At 43.5% G+C, this 20,618-nt stretch overlaps 1 protein-coding gene across 4 annotated transcripts in view; it reads left to right on the top strand.

Annotated features, from left to right (window-relative positions):
- The window catches only part of LOC124308003 (neurobeachin), a 240,577-nt gene that overhangs the window by 151,288 nt on the left and 68,671 nt on the right, over nt 1–20,618 (top strand). For 2 of the 4 annotated variants that reach the window (XM_046770257.1, XM_046770259.1), the window contains 16 exons: nt 12,262–12,388; nt 12,779–12,879; nt 13,365–13,460; nt 14,710–14,831; nt 14,940–15,066; nt 15,161–15,280; nt 15,370–15,516; nt 15,695–15,802; nt 16,744–16,884; nt 16,976–17,121; nt 17,261–17,474; nt 19,193–19,445; nt 19,594–19,736; nt 19,834–20,024; nt 20,098–20,206; nt 20,462–20,543. In XM_046770257.1, coding sequence (XP_046626213.1) covers nt 12,262–12,388; nt 12,779–12,879; nt 13,365–13,460; nt 14,710–14,831; nt 14,940–15,066; nt 15,161–15,280; nt 15,370–15,516; nt 15,695–15,802; nt 16,744–16,884; nt 16,976–17,121; nt 17,261–17,474; nt 19,193–19,445; nt 19,594–19,736; nt 19,834–20,024; nt 20,098–20,206; nt 20,462–20,543 — 2,227 coding nt within the window. The remainder of the gene's footprint in view (nt 1–12,261; nt 12,389–12,778; nt 12,880–13,364; nt 13,461–14,709; nt 14,832–14,939; nt 15,067–15,160; nt 15,281–15,369; nt 15,517–15,694; nt 15,803–16,743; nt 16,885–16,975; nt 17,122–17,260; nt 17,475–19,192; nt 19,446–19,593; nt 19,737–19,833; nt 20,025–20,097; nt 20,207–20,461; nt 20,544–20,618) is intronic. The other 2 variants (XM_046770258.1, XM_046770256.1) reach the window with 2 other exon arrangements.

Below are 20,618 nucleotides of genomic sequence, written 5' to 3'. Positions count from 1 at the left end.
TTATTAATAATTATTGGCGCTGGGGGACGGCGAGGAGAGTAACCGACGGAGACGCATTGTGCCCGGCGTCGGGGATCTCTAAGAAACGTACCGGCATCGGCAATCAATGGCGTTTCTGCAGCGTCGAACCCCGCGGACTGACAGTGAGGGTCATTAATCTTCAACGTCCCGATAAAACTTGGAAGGGAGGATCTAATTCCGCGCATATAGGTGTGTATGGCGGTCCTCGCGGATGCAGGATTCAAAAGGTACAAAGCGACGGCAGCCTCCTTGAGATGTATACGTACCGTTGAATGTAGTCGAACCTTTCTTATTTACGACTTTGGCCGATCATCCGTCGGGTGAGAGAGAGGGAGAGAGGGAGAAGAAAGATCGTATCAGGGGGATCGGGTTTGGTTATACGGACGTCGGAAGTGCCGGGACCGAGTCCTAAATTCTTGAAGAGGCTTCTGGCTTCGGCGAATCCGCGTTTCTCCGACTCCCTGTTTCTTCCGTCTGCTTTTCGAGTAGCCAGCGCACACGTACGTATCGACGTGCGGCGGAGAAGCCCGATGAAATTCAATAGCAAAGTTCTTCTTTCGTTCCTCTTATTTCGGATTGCTTACTTCTGCTTCTCGTATCTTCGTCGCGCCGCGCGCTTGATTGCGTAAACTCTACCTTACCCTGTTACGTGCCTATACATGTGTACAGGGTATATACGACATCGCGGCAAAAGACAAACTGAGGGAACTGAAACGAGAAGGTAAGCTGTACTTCGCGGAGGAGATATTCCTCCCGGTACGCACGCACTTGCTTTCTTACATAAATATACACTCCTCGTGCACTCGGAAAGATTGGACGACGCGCACGAGACGAGTTTGTCCGACCCGATTCAGTGAAGAGACGAGTTGCCGTTTTTGCCGCTAAGCTATTTTTTTACAACTCAATTACGACATCCCAATTTTTAATTCCTTCATATTTACACGTGTTTATATTCACTCGAGCACCAATCGCGCTAAATACACTTTACGGAGGGCGACTAAACAGAATTAGCTAATTAACAACCTGCAGCAGCACCGTCCATTTGCAAATATGCGCGACATACACACCTGATGTATGTTATATAAATCTGTGGAACCGGCTGCGGGTTGTTTGTCGGAATATGGTACGCGTGGCGGAAAAAGCGTTCGGGCGCCAAGTTTTGGGATAATTTTTTTTCTTTCTTTTTTTTTTACGTATTAATTACTCGGAATCGTTCAAAGTCCCGCCGGAGTGTTTTAATTTGAAAGTTTTCAACGCGAAACGCTCTGCGGACCAGGAGTATAGATATATAAGTATATATATATATATAGGCGAGCCAGCTTTTAGCCTAAAAGTTTTCGCGAATAATGTTTAATGCATTCGTCGATCGACCCCTGAACCTCTCGCCCCTCCGCGTTTGGAATTTCGAGGCACATGCACGGACCCGAGCTTCAAACTCGTTTTCGTTGTTTGTTGTTTACAAAACGAGTTTTTTTTTTTTTTACACATTTCTCTTCCATGACCATACCGCCGTTCCCTCAGACACCCTATTAGCATATTTTAATTCTATAAAGAACTTTGAACACGTAGGTGGGCGAGAAACGCGATGTTATTCCACTCACAACCAGACCCGAAAAAGAAAAAGATACTGCGGCCAGAGAAAGGGAATTGCTGTGACCAACAATCTAGAAAAAAAAAAAAAAAACAATCATATTTTAAATGAGGAGATACTTTGAAGTTTTGCAAAGAGGCGAGAGAACGAGAGAGAGAGAGAGAGAGATAGTTAAGCGTTAATTCGCCGTGTGACAAGTCTTCTTGGACGGGAATATGAACAGTACATAGACGAAACAGAAAGAAAAAACAATTAATAATTTGTAAGCTAAATAGTAACGAAGTAAGAAATTAAAATTAGCACTGAACTAAGATAGTAGGATAAAATAGAAAACAGGGAAAAGAGAGAGACAGAGCGAGAGATGTATACCCACAGGTGATGTTATTTTGACCCAATTACACCCTCGTACTATAGGTCTGAAATATCCGTTGAGCGTTATAGCAGAGGGTAGATATAAGGTAGATATAGAAAGTTTGAGAAGTCAAGAGTCAAACTTCGTTACACCCGGGGAAAAAGCTACGGGACACAGGGTGTAGGGAGAGGGCAAGGAGGAAAATCTGAAGGATCAAATTTATGTGCCTCGACATTTATATTTCTTTGTTTTATTTATACATTTGTTTATTTTCATTTTATCTCCGTTCCTTCCCTCCTAGTTTCCGTCTACTAAAGTTCGTCTCCAGCAATCAAAGCCGAGGAGGGGTTGAACGGAGGGAGGGAATAAACGAGATGAAAAGAAATAAAGACAAAAAACAATGAGCCGTTGAAGATCAAGCGGCGAATTCTATCCGCGATATATCGTTTCTTCACTCTTCCGGGAGGTTGGAAAAATACTATTCGGCGAATCGAAGGGCATATCGGTGAGAAAAAGTTGGCGATAGCGGCACGCGGTGCCTTCGTATACGTCCCCATTGGTTCTCGATGGTACGAGCTTGTGCAGAACCTACGCAGTCGGCAAACTAGAGGTGGAGGGCTGTTTGTTCATTTCTCTAAATGAGCTGGTTCTCTCTTCATCTCTTTATTTACCCTCGTACTTGGCACCCTCATCCCCTACCGGAGTATAACCGTTTCTCCAGTCCCGTTTCACCCCCTCCCCCGCCCCCCCCCCCCCAGCAAAAGCCTTTATTTTCTCTTATTGCTCTCGAGAAGTTGAACTCTGTATTTCCTCCCTGCAGCCACCCGTCCCGGTATCCGATTCTTCACGCTCCCTAGCGTGGCTGTAGAAAAAACAGTAGGATTTTTTTTTTATTTTTCACATTTTGCAAGAATAACAAGATGTATAATTTCACTCCCTTTTCTTCTGTCAACCATCTGGAATGGGGTGACAAGAAGAAACTGCCCCGGTGGCCCGTCTTTCGGTGTAAAATATAACATTTGAGCTTGAGGCGACGTGTCTGTCACGTTTCGGTTACATTTTAGCCCCATAACTTGGGGAACAGTTTGAGCCAGTTGAGTCTGGCCATCAAGTTTACGTGACAGTTGAATGCGAGCATTCGGAGACGGCCCGATCTCGCCAGGGAGAGAGGAATTTGTGTGACACAGGTTATATTATTATCAACGGGAAAATGGAATTTCTCTAGCTCGGTGAAGAAGTGTATTTTTCCCAAAGACCTCCGAGTCAGCTGCAGCTGTGCGAGATAGACATTTTTCTGATATTCACGTCAGTGGAATGACTCTCGAATAATAATAATAATGCAGTTGAAAACGCGTCGTTGGATAAATCGTCGCGAAAGATTTCATCGTCGCGTTGTTATAATTAATGTATAAAAGTGAGGACGAATTTCTTCCAAAGTCGTTTGAAAGCCGAGCGAATCATCGACCGGTAACCCTGTGAAAACCGTTTTCTATACAGTCGCCATGAATTGCCGATGATCAATGGACTCAAAGAAGCTAACGATACCTGAAAGAGCGTTAATACACTCGGGCAGTTCAACGTTGGATACCTCCTTAAGTCGTCTTTTCGAACTGACTAAGCCGGCCCAGATTCCCCCGGTATTTCCACGCGGTATTCGCCAGACTAGTGAAGATGCTGCAAAGGGTCATCAGCCATCGGGCGCTGGTAACTCTGAGCTTTAATGGTGTGGTAAGCCGTTTATCACTCGAGGTGTGAAAGATCCGTTGGCTCTCTTCGCTCGAACTGCGCCAACCGGATACCTCGGCTGGCTAGTCTGACGGCGACGTCACTGCAGTTTCTGCGTCCATGGATCCTTCCAGGTTCTCACCGCAAGTACGGTGCACTCGGACGTTTACGCGCTATCTGTTCCAAGGCAGCTGTCTCCGTACCTGTATTGTTGAAATTCGCGGCCATACTAAATTGGGCGACAAGCTGTAAACCCGGAGGTAATAGCTGCACCCTTGATTAACAACGTTCAACGCGATCCTGAGCTCGAAATCACTCTGCTGAATAGTCAGAACCACGCGTTATACCGTTCGAATGCCTGCTGCTCTCAAGAGGCGACGTCCTTTCCCAGTAATTGATTCGTCTCGGTGTTCGTCCTAATTCAGTATTCCGATTTTTGCAGCAACCCGCGATCATCTCATCTCGAAGCAGTTCCATAAAGTTTATATTAAATCGGAAATATTTTGTCTTCAACGATCCAAAGCTGAGTGTACGAACAAATGACTAAAACTCCGGAATGACGGTCCGAGTTGACAAGGGTAGCGTCGCAGTCGACTGTCTCGAACAAAAAGCATTTACGAAGTTGACATTGCCGAAGGGTCGCCGAAAATGGACTAAGTAATCATGCACTTACATCCTCATTTGCCCCGAGTCGACTGTCGGACGCTCGGAGATATTATAAATATAGTACATTAGAACGGTACACGGTATTCCAAGCATCACCGAGGACAAACTCCGGGTCATTTATCCGATCCTTTTCCACTTTTGCACCATGCAAAATATCCCCGTTTGTCTCCGAATCTCTCGTCCGCGGTTCAGCGACCTTCTCGCGATCGATTAATCTCCTTCCTAACCACGCTTCCCCCGATTCGTTTTATACCAAATCGCGGAGGGCCCCCAGCTTTTGCTTCCGAAGGAACGGTCCAGCAGGCGATATCGGCGAGCCGCCCTATCCCGAGGGCGCTTTCAAACAGGGTTTAAACAAGACGGTTCGGGGGTCGGGGGTCATCATTTAAATATTAACGCTCACAAATGTTTCGAAACTGGGCTTTGGTCCACGTCGCTACCTCGGTGTGACGGTTAAATTGCCCCAGGACGAATTGCTGCCGCAATTCTTCCGGGACGTTCGTGTCTTACCTTCGACCTTGAAAGAGAGTAAAAAAAAAATTGCGCTGGCATTGGTTTTCCGAACAGCGTGGACCTAAAGTGCTTCGCCACTTCGAAAGAGGGTAGTTAGTATATCAATCTACTCAGACTCAGTGCTCACTAGTTTATTCCTGACCTATGTCCACGCGAAAACGGAGAATAATATGAGAATCGATCGTGTAAAGGAGAGTAAAAGATAGGGAGAGAGAGAAAGAGAGAGAGAGAGAGAGAGAAACCAAAGACCAAAGAAAAATAAAAAGGAGAATACCTACGCCATGACTTTCCTATCTCTCTCTCTCTCTCGCTCTCTCTCTCGCTCTTTCTTTCGAGTTGATCAATTGCGAGGTAGGTACTCAATCTTTCTTCCGGTGGAAAGCTCGCTGCTCCGATGCCCGTTTGGAAAGGCATTGGAGCTCTGCTACAAAGCAATTAAATGAAAGAATAAAATGATTACTTGAAGAAGGGTGCGTGGGTGAGGAGGGGGAGGGGGAGGGGGAGGCTGCGGGTATTAACGCCGTACTGTCAAGTTGCGCGCTGACGAGGACTTTGTCGCCGAGGTCTATCAATCACTATTCTCTCTCTCTCTCTCTCTCAGCTACCCGTTGGGTAAAAGTTATCACCGCTGGTGAAAAGTGCTGACTGGTACGGTAATGCTACCGCTATCATTAATTACAGACTTAAAATCCCTCAGGAAATATGAGCGGGTAGGCGCGGGTATATATGAGCGTGTTTCTTTCGCTCCTCCCTTCAATATTCCCCTTGTGAATTTAATAATATCCCTTTTTGAATCAATTTCAAATTGCAATTCTTCAACCTGCCGGCATATTATTCGGTATCGATGCCTTGGGACGTCAGACGTGAAGTAATCTGGTGAAACTGTTCATCTGGATACGAGCCGCGACGTGAGGCTTGTTTAACCCCTGCAACGTGTGTCGATATTACGCATATTTATCCTCGTTTTCACCGTAGGTGTATTTAATTTCTTTAAACAAATTGATTTTATACCGACGCCCACGAGTCGTGTCAGGGACGAAGTTTATGTATTGTGTACCTATAACACCCACGCCGATGAAATGTTTATATAAACAATCTCGTTCGTTCAAGCTTGAGAAAAACTGAAACACGCCGCGAGCCGAGTTTGGCGATTTTCATCTTCCCGCAAACTTAATTGGCTTAAGAGTACTCGGGTATGGAAAAGTTTAAGAATCTACATCAATCGCGTTCATCTTCTACACTTGCCTAAATATTTTATTTTTCTTTGCGACCGCAGAGTTTGTCGAGTAAGTAACGTCGATGATAAACTTATTATCTCTCATCTCGAGGAGTCGAGAGGGTGAGTCAAAAGTAGACCTGAACTTTGACGCCGCGTCGTGGCAAAGATCCTTCTTCGTCTCCTTGACCCAATTCCCAGTTTAGAAAAAGTCTATATACGATCAAAGACGGCTCAGTGGATCGTAAACGTTTTCACCGGCAGGCCAACGACTTATCTCACGAGAATTCTACCCTATTGGGATTTTTTGCCCGTACCTTACCCTACGATCCGATGTGAACGAAGCCGAGAAACTTTGGATGAAGAAGAAAAAAAGAAAAATCAAGATGTCGGAAAGCACACGAATAAGAAACATCGCGTTTAACCTCACTTTTTACTTTAGGTCAAAGCTCTTCGGATCCGTAGGTGCAATTAGTAGTATTTCCCGAATTCTAGATTTGGGCCCTTTTTTCGCTACGTTTTTATCGCGCTCAACTTGCTAATGGCTTATCCAACTTTACTTATCATGGTTTTGTAATTAAGGAGAAGGGACGAGAATTTGTACCATCGCTTCGGCCTCAAAATTCGGAATTTTGAGGAAATATTCCGCAAGACTGATACAGCGAATGCGAATTCGTTCAAAAGCATAGCGCAGAGATTCGTCATTGAACTCGAAAATGTAAGGAAGAAATTGTTATTACTTCGGGAAATTAGGAAATACGTCGGTGAATACCGAGCGTCTGTGTCGGCAAATCGGGGTCCGGGGAAATAGCTTATAATTAAGTTAACTTATTCTTAAACTCGTTCCAAAAACAATTTCAAAAGCTTACCGGTTACGCGATGCAGGGGTAATTATAATTTAATTGGGGGAAGGTTTAGTATAAGTTGATACATTAGTAGATCGGTCGCTACCGGTATACGTGCCTTATATATACCTGCTGCGAAGACTGATTGGAAAAATGCAATAAACGAACAATTATCCCGAAGTTTGTACTCTCGGGAGCGGGGAAATAATTTGCCAACTTCTGCTGTCTATTGTACCTACCTGAAAAGAAAGTCGATATGGTAAACGCCAGATGCTTCAGGTAAAGATCTTTCCAGGCCAACTCAGAAGTGGCCGGTAACAAGGTGTGTGCGTTAGGCGTGCGAAGCTGTAAAGAACGAAGTATAGGGTGCTCGAGGAAGAGATTAAAGGGCTCTCCTTAACCTGAGAGCATCTAATGACGTAAGTCGAGTTCGCACCCTCTTCTCTCTTGTACCTACCACGATTATTGCGACGTAGGCCAACCTGCCGGGTCGGTAGGCACACTTCGGAACGTTGATAAGGCAAAAGGTTCGGTGCTCGTTTCGTCGGCAGTTGTAAAGCGAGATGAGAGTTGTCGAAATCTGTTTAAGAATTCCTTGGAACAGGGTAAGAGACGTACAGACGTAATAAAGCAGTGCGATGGCTCGGCGGCGATTTGCATGGTAAGTCGGATCCTCGGCGTTACTTATCTTCTTGTCTCTCGATTCCTTCTCATGGTTGCCGAACAAACTTTCGACCCGTCACCCCGTGGCTTTCCGCCTTCCTCCCTCGAGGTCCTGCGACTAGTACTCGTTTGTTATCTCTCAAAGCGCTCGGCCCTGCGAACCCGACTGTATATCAGCCCGAGGATTATACGAGTTTCCCAAAGCTTTAACCTCTCCCTATCGTTCTCGACTTCGGCCTCTGCAGGACTCCGCGAAATATCCCCTTCATGCCGGTAACTCGAGGTGGGATTTAACCATGGTACACGTACACGCGTACCTTGACTCTCCGTTTCAGGTTGAGGAGACCGGTCCGAAGTACGAGGCTCAAACTAGCGGCCAGGATTAGCGGCCAAACGTTCTAATGTTCATTCGAATAAGGCGGCAAAGTCCGATAATAACTATTTTGGTACATACCTTGAACTCGCAATACTTTTATAGAATTGTGAAGATAAAACTGGACGCCGTTTTTGTATTTTCAAAAAGTTGCACGCGTTTGTTTGCTGACTTCAAAATCATTACGTAAACAATTATTCGGGACTTCCGAGAGTCACGTTTCCATCCATTAATCGAAACGTCGAAAAAGTCGTCGCAATTTTTTTTTAAGCATGAATTTTCGACCAAATCTCTGCCGCCTGTTCCTTTCCAATTCTTTAAAATCAACGAACACAGCGAATCCCTCAATAATTATTGCAATTTCTAAGTTTTGCTTTTCGTTCGCGGGGTATTGTACAATTTCCGCGCAGTGGAAAATGTTCGGCTAATTGTTCTGATTTAGTTTTTGACGAACGAAAGAGGAAACCGCAGGCCATGGCAGCACGGCTCGGCGGCGTTTGATCCTCAAAGAAATTTATTTCACAGACCTTGATTATACTTTGTACGAAAAGAATAAATTATTTTGAAATGTGTCATATTCAGATTATTCTCCGCATTCGTGGTTTGACGCGAGAGAAAAGGAATGGAAAATAAAAAAAACTCCAAAGCATAATTAAATAGGACAATTCTTTGTCTGCTACCACGCAGAGTTCGGGCGATTTTCATTCAGCAAAAAAAAAAAAAAAAAAAGTAACAAAGATAAAAAATTACAACCTCTCTAATTGAGTCGCCCAACTACGTTTGCTATCATTTTATCAAAGCTCAAAGCGCAGATACCGTCAAACTGGGGCAGGTACTTTTATTCAGCAATGCATGACAAATTAAATTCTAAACTCTACGAGAATTTGTCCGAAGAAACTTGTTTCAACTACGTGGAGAAATTAATCAGAGTTTCCGATCTCCCTCACATTCCGTTGCATGCTGCTCGTCTCCTCCTGCAAATAATATCGACGCAGTGCTCCTGTAAAGAATCGTTGAAGAAAAGTAAGGAAAAATAATCATTGATCAGTTATGGTCACCCTGTGTCTCCGATGCCGAGTGAGGAACATTCATCCGGTTTACAAAAGCGGATTCGCATCGCTTTTCAGCTATGCCGGGTCGGTAGAAATCCGGAAGAAAAGTGACGGTTTGAGAAAGAGACTGATAAGTCGAGATGATCTGTCATTTATATACATCGAAATGACGCAATTCGGCCTACTGAATCTAAATTTTAACTTGGGGGTTCATTTTGCGAAACACGTCTCGAGCTTCGTTACATTGACAGCTGTTCGCAGGGCCTGTTGCTTCGTTGTGTCCCTGCATCTTATACGTAGACACATATATGCTTCTCGGGAATCGGTGCTCCATAGTTCGAGAGGAAAGTCTTTAGTCTCTGTGAGGAGTACAGCGGTACGAAATACTTCCATATCACGATCGATTTTTCATGACACGTCTGTTTCTTCGTCTTCTTCTTTTTCTTCCTTTTCTCACTCGAGCCTGCGTCCAATAACAACGTGTCACCGCACAATTTTCCAATTCCATCAAACGAGGATGCGGATCAAGTGAAAATTTTCATACCCTTCAGACGGATGATATCGGTGAAAAGAGGCTGCCGCCGTCAGAGATCAAAGACTCAGGCGAGACTGGCACCTGCCGGGAAAATGGGGAGGGATGTAGAAACGAAGGAGTAGGACAAAAAAGGCAGCTGATTACCCGTCCGCTTTTCCATTGAATCATTCAGTCGTCGTACAGCGTCTATCGGCCATTGGTAACGGTTTGTTTTTTCGACGACGTTACCGCGGATAAACGGAACGCGCGACGTGTGCGAAAATAAGCAGACATGTCGATGGAAATATTATTCGGACAGCTCGCCGATCGCAGAGCAAGGGTCGAGTGTAATCCCCTGTACTAGTCGCGATGTCGGGAGTTCCAGGCGACCGATCACTCCCAGTGTCGAAACAGAATTAGGGCTCTGGGCAGCGCTGGCGGGATCAATGTTGTTGACGAAAGGGGCTTACGCCAATTAACGCTTTTATGTCGAATCGGAAAATCAGACTTTGCATTCTCTTCGCCCGTGCGGAATCGCGGACTTGTGATCGGAACGAGCCGAGGGGAAGAGGAACAAAGTGCGAAAGAGAAGAAAGGAAAATTGCAAATTAACTTTTTATAACCGAATCAGCGAATTTGATGCGATTGCTTTTCTGTTAATTTACGCTAATTTGCTCGCAACGCTTCGGGATATCGTGCGGTGTATGTATAAGCGAGTGTAATCACCTAGCCGCCTCCAATTCCCGCTTCGTCTGCGATCGCGTTGGTATAACGTTGGAAAATAGACATCGTGCGGCAGGTCCTAATTCTAGGCAAATACCCTCAGGACGGTTGGCCGGGTTGGTACTTATTGATTCTACGTGCTTCATCGTGCTTTTCCCGCGAACCAATATTGCCCGTGTTTTTATTTTCCACGATTACGCCGGTCCGTCGATGCGCAACAAAAAAACTAGCTCACGGCTCAGCGGATAATTGATTAATTATCATCGGAATTTTTCCCAATCGTCTGCGCGCGAATAACAAAGGTCCGGTATGTTACTCGGATATTTCTATGAAATTTCTATGTTTATTGTATTAGAATTTGCTGGGTGTTTGATAATTAACGTTGTTCTCGGCTATTTACTCGAATCGAGATAATATGCCCGACGCTCGTGCAGGATGCAATAACTTTCCATAACGCGTGAAGAGGAGAGGCGATTCCGGGCGCGAAACGCTTTATTACGATTCATCCGATCGCGATGGGGTTTAGGGTTGACAGTTTACGGTTTACAGCTATGCTGTATATGCGCGCGGGTTTATAACTGCGATAAATTGATTCAGGATCGCGAAACACACGTACACCGTATCCAAAGGTACACCTGCGTATATGTATACGGTTGATTCGACGATATTTCAATAAACCGTCTCCTCGACGAAGGTGGTCGGAGAATCGCGGATTCCCGGACTTCTGAAATCCATCATCCTCGCCAGGGTAATTGTTTACAGCGAGAAAGAGGCGGAAAAAACGGGATGAAAAAAGACGAACGCGTTCATTGCCAGTTATTAATCCCGTATATTATCACACAGTCGAGGAGATTCGATACAAAAAGCTTATACGCCGGCGGGAGGCGCGGTCCCGTCGTGCAAAAACCTCATCGTTATTCCGCCGGCTCGATCCTCCGACCCTCTGCTTCTTCCTCCTCATCCCAAGCCATGGGATGAAAATTGATCGAAGCGACGATTCGACGTTTGACACCGAGATTCAACGTCACGTTACAACCTTGTCCATTATTCCCGGCACACTTTTCGCAACCCCGTGGTACTTACACGCGACAGTAAAAAACCTTTAGTCACACCGCGACAATGGCGCGGGCCTCGTTGAAAAGAACTGCTTCAAGACTCGGATTACGCCGGGCTTACTCACGCCCCGAGTCTTGATCCATAAAGCGGGCCAGGCAGCGTCCCTTTAATTTTTGGCCCACCGGAAAAAGCTCCTACGATACCTCCGCGATTCCGCGATCCCGGACCTCGTAGAAACAGCCAGCAGTCGCGAAGGAGGACGTCGCATAGCGCGGCGAGGACTGCGGTCGGAGGATTGACCCTGTCCCATCATCCTCGGGGTCGAAATCCTCCCGTCTTCCGGCGGCATGCCCATCCGTAGCTGGTAACTATCCGCAAACATTTCGAACTCGTCTCTCAAACAGACCGCACTCCTCCTCACGCTCCGTGTACCAGCCTCTGGTCCTGTTTCCGGTCCGGATCCCCCGTGACGTTTGCGTGTAGAGGTAGACACGCACGCCCGGCCTTCCATACGCAAGGGGTCTTTGAGAGCCGTGCGATTGCTGGTCGGACCGAATCGCAGAGGGTTAATACGCTCGCGATTGAATAGGAACGAGCTTCGGAATTTCGACGGTCTTGTTTATCGGCCAGGGGCAGGTCTCGGGATATCAATCCCAGGATTTTCAATATTATTATACGAGACCGGTGAAGAGGCCGCCATACCGCCGCACCGAGCACCGAGTGCACCCGGAAATATGGACGGCGATTTTTCGAATCCGCGAAGCGGCCTCGCACGCGTACGGCGCGGATTCAACTGCGATGAATTCTTTACGAGCCGTATCATCCTCGGTGCGCCTCTTATCCGCCCTTCCTCTCGTCGTATTCCCCAGATGTATAATCTACGCCCCACTCGATGGGGGAGCTGGTATTGAATTAATCCTGATATATACTTTTCACCTTGTATTATTCCAGGCGGAAATATGGAGCGTCTTCATAGCCATACTCAGGAAGAGCGTTCGCAATCTCCAGGCTTGTACCGACGTCGGTCTGATCGAGCACGTGCTTCACCGGCTAACCCGGGCTGAAACTGTCGTCGCAGGTATTCATGACTTCGCTTCCTATTTACCTCGGATATATATTTGCCTTCGGCTCACTGCTGCCAGATCAATAACTCCTGGACATCTATGCTGTGCACATCGTGCGCTCGCGTTTAATTACTCAATTATCAGATCTCCACGGACGTCGACCTTGTCGGGGCTCAACTTTATTTATTTATTTATTTATTTATTTATTTGCGTTTTTATTGCATTTCTCATCTTTATGTACCACTTGTTGAGAGACGGGTGAAGTCGGCGTATTTGTTTTCCCGAAACGTGTTCGAATCTCATCCGTTCGGGATGCATGTAGATGGAGAGCGAGAATTCGTTCAACGATTTTAAGTCGTTCTCCAATTTCTCTAAAAGGTGTACGTATACATTGTTCTTTCAAGACTTGCTTATCGACATGCTTGGAGTGTTGGCGAGCTACAGCATCACCGTGAAAGAGTTGAAGCTCTTGTTCGGCGCGATGAAAGCGGTGAAAGGGAAATGGGTATGTATAAAATATAAACTATACCGCTGTTCACTAGACGCTATTGTTAATCGATACGTTATGCTCACCCTGCATCTTGAACAACAAGTTCGTAATTCGTATATTGTACGATAACTTTGAATGTTGTTAAAAAAAATAAAAATGAGTAGATAAATTTTTAGAAAAAAGTTCCGATTTACTACAGGTGATTTATCGTAATATCTTGGGCGTGAAATTGTCTCATGTATCACGCCGATGAACCGAAACTAGAAAAACAGGAACAGGGAAACGGAGATCAACTGCCGTAAAAAGTCCGGAAGACCGGCCAGCTCTTCACAATGTGCTGTATTTCATTCTCTCTCTCTGTCTCTCTCTTTCTATCGTTTCCAGCTGGTTGTAAAACTAAAAAACAAACTTCACCAAAGTATCGGACTGCTTTGAAGCTGTGTAAAATCCGAAAGGAGAAAATTTCTTTGCAATTATTGACAATAAGCTGGTTTTCGCAGCCAAGACACTCGGCCAAGCTGTTGAACGTTCTTCGCCAAATGCCACAAAGGAACGGGCCGGATGTATTTTTCAGTTTTCCTGGAAGAAAGGGTTCGGTGAGTCAATATTTTCCCCCACCTTACACCTATATTTGCTCCCGTATCTCGTTGAGTTTTTCTTTTCTCCTTCTCCCTTTCTCTCCGCTCACTGCGAAACTGAACGTTGCTATTTCGTGTATCGGATATCGCGCGTAGATAAACACACGTACGCACGCACACACGCATCCGTTGTATATATGTGTATACATTAGATTAAGCGCATACATTCTCCTCTCTTTGTCAGGTACGTACATACATACCCTGACTGTCGCGTCGTCGTATCAAAAAACACACCTCGGCGATACGTCGTCTGTGTGTATACAGTAGTTACCCGTATCGAGATACGTTTTATGCAATATATGTACCTATTCGGCTTATCTAAAGCGCAGAGAAAAAAAGAGGAAAAAATAAAAAGACAAGAACGAAAAATAAACAAGACCCTACGTCCACCTTTGTTCGGGAATCGCGGAATATTCCGACCCTCCGCAGCAGCTCTGCTTACGAATCGCAGAAATTATTGAAATTTCAAAATCCTGAATATCACTGAAATGAAATGAAAGCAAAAAAAAAAAAAATAAGGAATGATCAAAGATGCGAATCACGTATTCGTTTTTCGCATTCTCTGGCGCCCGAATTCACTCGGTGCTGGCTGGTGTATAGTAAGAGTATTTACTCGCATTCGCAACGCCTGTCGTTCGCATACGGTTGAATTACACCTCATACGGAGGGTGAATTTTGGCGAGTTCGATGTTCTTCACGGACTCTTTTTCTACAGTTAATTTACTCGGTTAAACACCGGCGATAGGCCAGGTTTAGGTGTTGGCAACGTTGATAAACTTCGAACAGGCGGAATATAGACTACGCTACAAATTACGTGTAGGTATACGAGCTTCGTCAGTGTGACGCTGTGACACTGGAAACTCGAAGGGCGAGTTCCTCGCCAAAGTTGCCGAACGCGGCTTATCAATTATCCTTAGTCCATAGCACGTAGACTATGAACAGACTTCAAAGCCTTTGGTCACTGGCTTAAAATGTCGCAAACCGAACAGACCGCTTTGCGAAACCCAATTATCGAGCAAATAATAAAGTATTCGCGTCGAAGGTGAACTGACGAAACGCTTTTAAACTCTGTTCAACAGTTTATTTGAAATCCTTTGAGATTCCTTCTTCCTCTCATTTACTTGTGGCTCCTTAACTCTTCCGCTCTCCTCATTTTCGTAATTCATTGAACACCCGACGACGCAAAAATTGTTTTAACGAATTTCAGGCCGTGGTCTTACCACCTCTTGCGAAATGGCCGTACGAGAATGGATTCACATTTACGACCTGGTTTAGACTTGACCCTATAAACTCAGTAAACATTGAACGCGAGAAGCCTTACTTGTACTGGTAAGTAACCCGCTATCGCTTTTCGCCTCAACGAGACCGAATTATTGCTGTTGAATTTGATCTCGACAAGTTCTGTTAATCGTCGTCTATTTTCCACCCTGCGTACAGTTTCAAAACAAGCAAAGGGGTCGGGTACTCGGCACACTTTGTAGGAAATTGCTTGGTGCTCACTTCTATGAAAGTCAAAGGGAAGGGCTTCCAGCATTGTGTCAAATACGAGTTTCAACCACGAAAGGTGAGTTTCATCGACCGTCTAATTTCAGTTTCTCCCATTTTTCTCGGACGTGAGAATCGACCGTTCGCTAATCCTTACCGTTTTCATTCCTCAGTGGTACATGATCGCGATAGTGTACATATATAACAGATGGACGAAGAGCGAAATAAAGTGTCTGGTGAACGGGCAGCTAGCCTCGAGTACGGAAATGGCATGGTTCGTTTCGACCAACGACGTGAGTACTCGGTTTTTAATCGTTTGTTGGAAAAAGGTGCGGCCAGATTAGCCGGCAATTACCTTAAACGTGACCTTATGCCGTTCCAGCCATTCGATAAATGCTACATCGGTGCCACGCCGGAATTGGACGAGGAACGTGTGTTTTGCGGGCAAATGAGCGCGATATACTTATTCAGCGAAGCACTTACCACGCATCAAATATGCGCGATGCACAGACTGGGCCCTGGATACAAGGTACCTGCACAGTTTTATTTCACACCGCCGATGTAGGAGGAGACATGCTGTCGCACGGCGCAGTCAGACAGATAATTCGGTGTCCGCGGTCGAACTAATTATCCACTAATTGACGGAATACAGTAAATTATATTCTATTTCGTATAGTGTAGCAATTTATTCGCAAATTCAATTTCAGAGCCAGTTCCGGTTTGATAACGAATGTTACCTCAATCTACCTGACAATCACAAAAGGGTGAGTGACGAGCAGGAGCCCGTTAGCATGTTGGACCAAAGTATACAGCCTGTAAGCATTTTGCGTTTTGATTTATCATTTAAGTTGTAATTATTAAATTTACCCTCCTCGAATTACCGCTTATTGTTATAGTTTGTGAAAAGCAGAAAAGACAGTGCATAAAAATAAATAGAGTTCATCCAAGGTAATCGTTTCAGAGTCTGATAACGCAGAATCAGATCGCTTGCATATTGTATTTTACGTTGTGGATAAATTAATTTGGTCATGCGTCGACATAATTTTCGCATGAATTTAACGTAGGTAGTTAAGAGCTGCTTTCTTGGTAAATTTGTAGATTTTACATATCGTTTCAGTTGCAAAAAAAAAAAATCATTTATTTTTGTTTGAATAACAACTATGCAGGTAATTGAGTGTCGTTACTTTGTCGTAGATAATAGAGTCGAGAACACTGTTAATTTCTTGTGGTTGTATTTCAGTTTTTTCTTTGACAAGCAAATTTTGTTACGAAACACTTTTGACGCATGCTTGACTTTCGAGTTGTCAGTATTTTGTTCTGGCATATGAATATGTATTTAGTAGTCTTTTTTTTTATACCTATACGATCGTCAGAATATCGAGACCGGTATTTGATTCAACTTTGACAAGAAATTGAAGGTAAAAATCCAATCACGATACAATTAATCTTCCGACCAAACGTAATTACGATTTCATACGAAAGAAAAAATAGATTATACCGATACTTGGTACCGTGAGAATTGCGAAATCATCACGATGTCATGCGCATTCGGTACCTGTACAATCCGTGGTTCATTGTAGATACGTATCTGCGAAACTAGTAACGCTGTTATTGTCTGACGAACGTAAAGTTTAGTAGGTACAGACAAAGGCTAATGAAATGAGTTTATTGATATGATGTACCACTAGTGTAGGTAATGGCGCGATATTTTTCATATTTTCCCATAAAATAAACTGTACATTAAATTTGATTGCAGGTACTCTACGATGGAAAGTTATCGAACGCTATAGTCTTTATGTACAACCCCGTTGCGACGGACTCGCAGCTATGCTTGCAGAGCGCTCCAAAAGGCAACATGTCTTATTTTGTCCACACGCCCCACGCTCTCATGCTGCAGGTTCGGAACACACCTTGCAAACTTCCTCCAATCTATCTCCATTGCACTCGAACTCTACAACGTATACACCGATTTCTCTTCGTCATTACAGGAAGTAAAAGCTGTCATCACTCACTCTATCCACAGTACCTTGAATTCCATCGGCGGAATACAAGTTCTGTTCCCGTTGTTCTCCCAGCTAGACATGTCGTACGATTGCGTCACTGCTAATGATATCAAAAGGGATCCGACCTTATGGTGATTATAAGAAAATCTTGATAAGATGTGTTATCGTTTCACGACACGAGAGTAATTCGTTTCGGGTCTCGGTACCGAATCAGTACTCATACATGTTCTGCTGAGTTGTTGGTCATTTCACGAGAAACATCTTTTCCAGTTCGAAGCTGTTGGGCTTCATCTGCGATTTGGTAGAGAGTTCGCAAACGGTACAACAGCATATGGTTCAGAATCGAGGATTTTTAGTGATCAGCTACATGCTTCAACGGGCAAGCCGGGACCACCTGACTACAGAGGTGTTGGCTTCGTTTTTGGAGCTTACGAAGCACCTCGTCACATGCCTGAGTGCCAACAGCGACCTTTTACTGAAACAGGTATAACACACTAAATTACGTACAGTACACCGTTGTACGATACTAGTCATCATTCGATAGACGAAAAATCATGTTAGGGTGTACATGTAATAACGAGTGATTTGTACGAAAATTTCGTATTCATACATCAGCCCCAGGAACTGCGTGCACGATTATCCACAACAATGAATACAGAATAAATCGTTCGATTACACTGAAAATCAAATTGGTGATGACACTGGTATATACATGTATCGTTGGAATCGTTTGGTTAGAAATACGATTCATATTCATTATTCATAGAGATATGATGATGTCAAATTAGGCATTAGGTTTGAATGCTCGTTTAAATCAGACTCTAAAATAAATAGGCATTTAACACTTCCCAGGAAAATAATTTTTACAGACGTGAATTCAAAATCTGTCTATGTTAAGAGTGTCTGACATGATCGAGTTATTTTTTCTTTACGTTAACTTTATGTACGTCGCATGAACAGCGTATTACCTGTATATGAAAACTTTCCTTCATAGAGAACGACTATTAGTTGCCTGATTCCATTATGTTTATTTGAATATAATTTCTATCTTGCATCTCGGGATACCGATTTTAGCTAAGTTTTATAATCTCTCCGAGTACATTCTTCCCAAACGTAGTAACGACTAGCTAAAAGTATTATCCCAACAATTAGCATTCTGTATTAGACAGTCTTTTTGATTGTCGTTACTTTTGTACAGCTCTAATTTGCAGTACACCTATTGATTAGTCATAGAACCCCTTGCTTGACATGATTAGTACTCAAGATCCCTTCAGCATGGCTGAATTATTTACTAAGCTACTTCTAAGTTTCTCAATCAATGGACTAGCATGCAATCTACCGACTTTCAAATTTGTTTCTTTTCTAATGCCTCTGCAATATTTTATTTTTATTGCCAATAGAACTGTCTAAAAATTATATTTCCATTCAAATTTCTTGAAGTATTCGCAAAAAATCTCATTACATTTTCACACTTAACAAATGGGCTCGAACAGATAAGTTTTTCCACTTCTGTATTCGATTTAATTCGGCGTATTCGAATCGGTCATGAATTACAATGATTCATTTCCATTGAAAGACTTCCTCCTGAAGCAAACGTACTGCAGTTCTCTTTATTGCACTTGGAAAGTTCCCGAAGCTTTGATTATTCTCTACTTTTTTATTTCAATCATTACTCTGCGACTGCTTGTAAAATTTATTTTTCTACAACGTTTTGCTGATCTGCTAACCGAGTCTCTTTTGTGCATCTAAATTTGACTTTTCTCGACGCGCATTGTGCAGTTAAAAATTAGATTCAATCATGTTCTTTCATCATCCTTCATTTTGTCTTCATGTTATCGATTCGTCACCAATTACAGTAGCCATTATGTCAAACATGTTGAATGTTGAATGTCTACCACTTGTAAACTCTTCTATCCGTTGTGGCTTAAGTCCTGTAATTCATATTGATACAATATGTCGTTTTGTGTACAATTATCCAATCTGTGTCAATGAATTCTCGTGAAAAATGTAAACGGCGAATAATCTTGACCATCGAAACCAAAATTAGTCACTTGCAAACTGGCATTAAGAGATAAACATAAAAATAGTCTTTTTTTCTTTACTGCATTGACATAAATATTTAATGAATTTGATGGGAAAAAAAAAATGAAAAGTCGGCTAGATTGGTGTGTCCTAAGGACAGGCAGATCCATGGTGATGTAGTTGTTTTACTTTTCATTCCTGACATGGCAGCTGCTGGACCATGTCCTCTTTAATCCTGCCTTATGGATTTACACTCCGGCACCAGTACAATCTCGCCTGTACTCATACCTGGCAACCGAATTCCTCAGCGATACCCAAATATATTCAAACGTCAGAAGAGTATCAACAGTGCTGCAAACCGTACACACTCTAAAGTATTACTACTGGGTAGCTAATCCAAGAGCAAAGAGCGGCATTACACCCAAGGGACTGGGTATGTGGTCTACTATTTCACTATGCATCTCAGTTATTTCACCTTAATGCCGTCAATTTTACAGGATGATGTTCAAGGGCTTTGGGGAGGAAAAAAGTATAAATTATCTTGGCGTATTTATTAATTATTTTGATTAATCAATTTTTAGACGGACCCCGTCCGCAGCAGAAGGACATTTTGACGATACGTTCGTACATCCTGTTATTTTTAAAGCAATTGATAATGATAGGAAACGGCGTGAAGGACGATGAGCTGCAAAGCATTCTCAATTATTTAACAACGATGCATGAGGTGAGCGTTTTTATATACATTTTTTTTTTGTTTTTATCCGCCATAGTTCACTAATTTCTTTTATTGCAACCACTGATTTGGTCCCCATCACATTCAGGATGACAATTTGCACGACGTTCTGCAAATGCTGATATCTCTGATGTCAGAACATCCGTCATCTATGGTGCCTGCGTTTGACGCTAAACAAGGAGTGCGAACAATTTTCAAGCTCTTGGCTGCGGAGAGTCAATTAATACGTCTTCAAGCTCTTAAGCTGCTCGGATTTTTCTTGAGTCGCAGTACGCATAAGTAAGGATTAATATCAAACGTCATGAATTTTCATATTACGATATTCAAAATACTAAGGAAATTTTTGATCCAGGAGAAAGTACGATGTCATGAGTCCGCATAATCTCTATACACTCTTGGCTGAAAGACTGTTGCTGAACGAAGAGACTCTGTCCCTGCCAACATACAACGTTCTTTACGAGGTGCGGATACCAAGATCAATGTTTGACGTGGGTATTTTTTCGGTGTCGTTGGTCATCAAATTAAAAACGTAAAAACAACGTACAAAGTTTTTTTCTTTCTTTTAATAAATTATGGTCTGAGGAGCCCCCCCAAGGGCCGAAACGTCGTTTTTATATTTTTAATTTGACAACCGAGGATACCAAGAAAATGCCCAGATATCTTACACGGTCGAGAAAACTCCCTTCAAAATTAATTTTCAACATAATTTGTTACAGATCATGACTGAACATATAAGTCAACAAATTCTGTACACTCGGCATCCTGAGCCTGAATCGCTTTACCGATTGGAAAATCCAAGTAAATTACAAGTCTTATCCAATTTCAGATGATTCGGATCTTAGAAGATTTTATTTTCTGGACTAGAATTAGTTC

This window comes from Neodiprion virginianus, chromosome 6 (genome assembly GCF_021901495.1).
Source record: "Neodiprion virginianus isolate iyNeoVirg1 chromosome 6, iyNeoVirg1.1, whole genome shotgun sequence".
In the NCBI taxonomy this organism is placed as follows: domain Eukaryota; kingdom Metazoa; phylum Arthropoda; class Insecta; order Hymenoptera; family Diprionidae; genus Neodiprion; species Neodiprion virginianus.
This window is presented reverse-complemented; position numbering and strand designations above follow the sequence as displayed.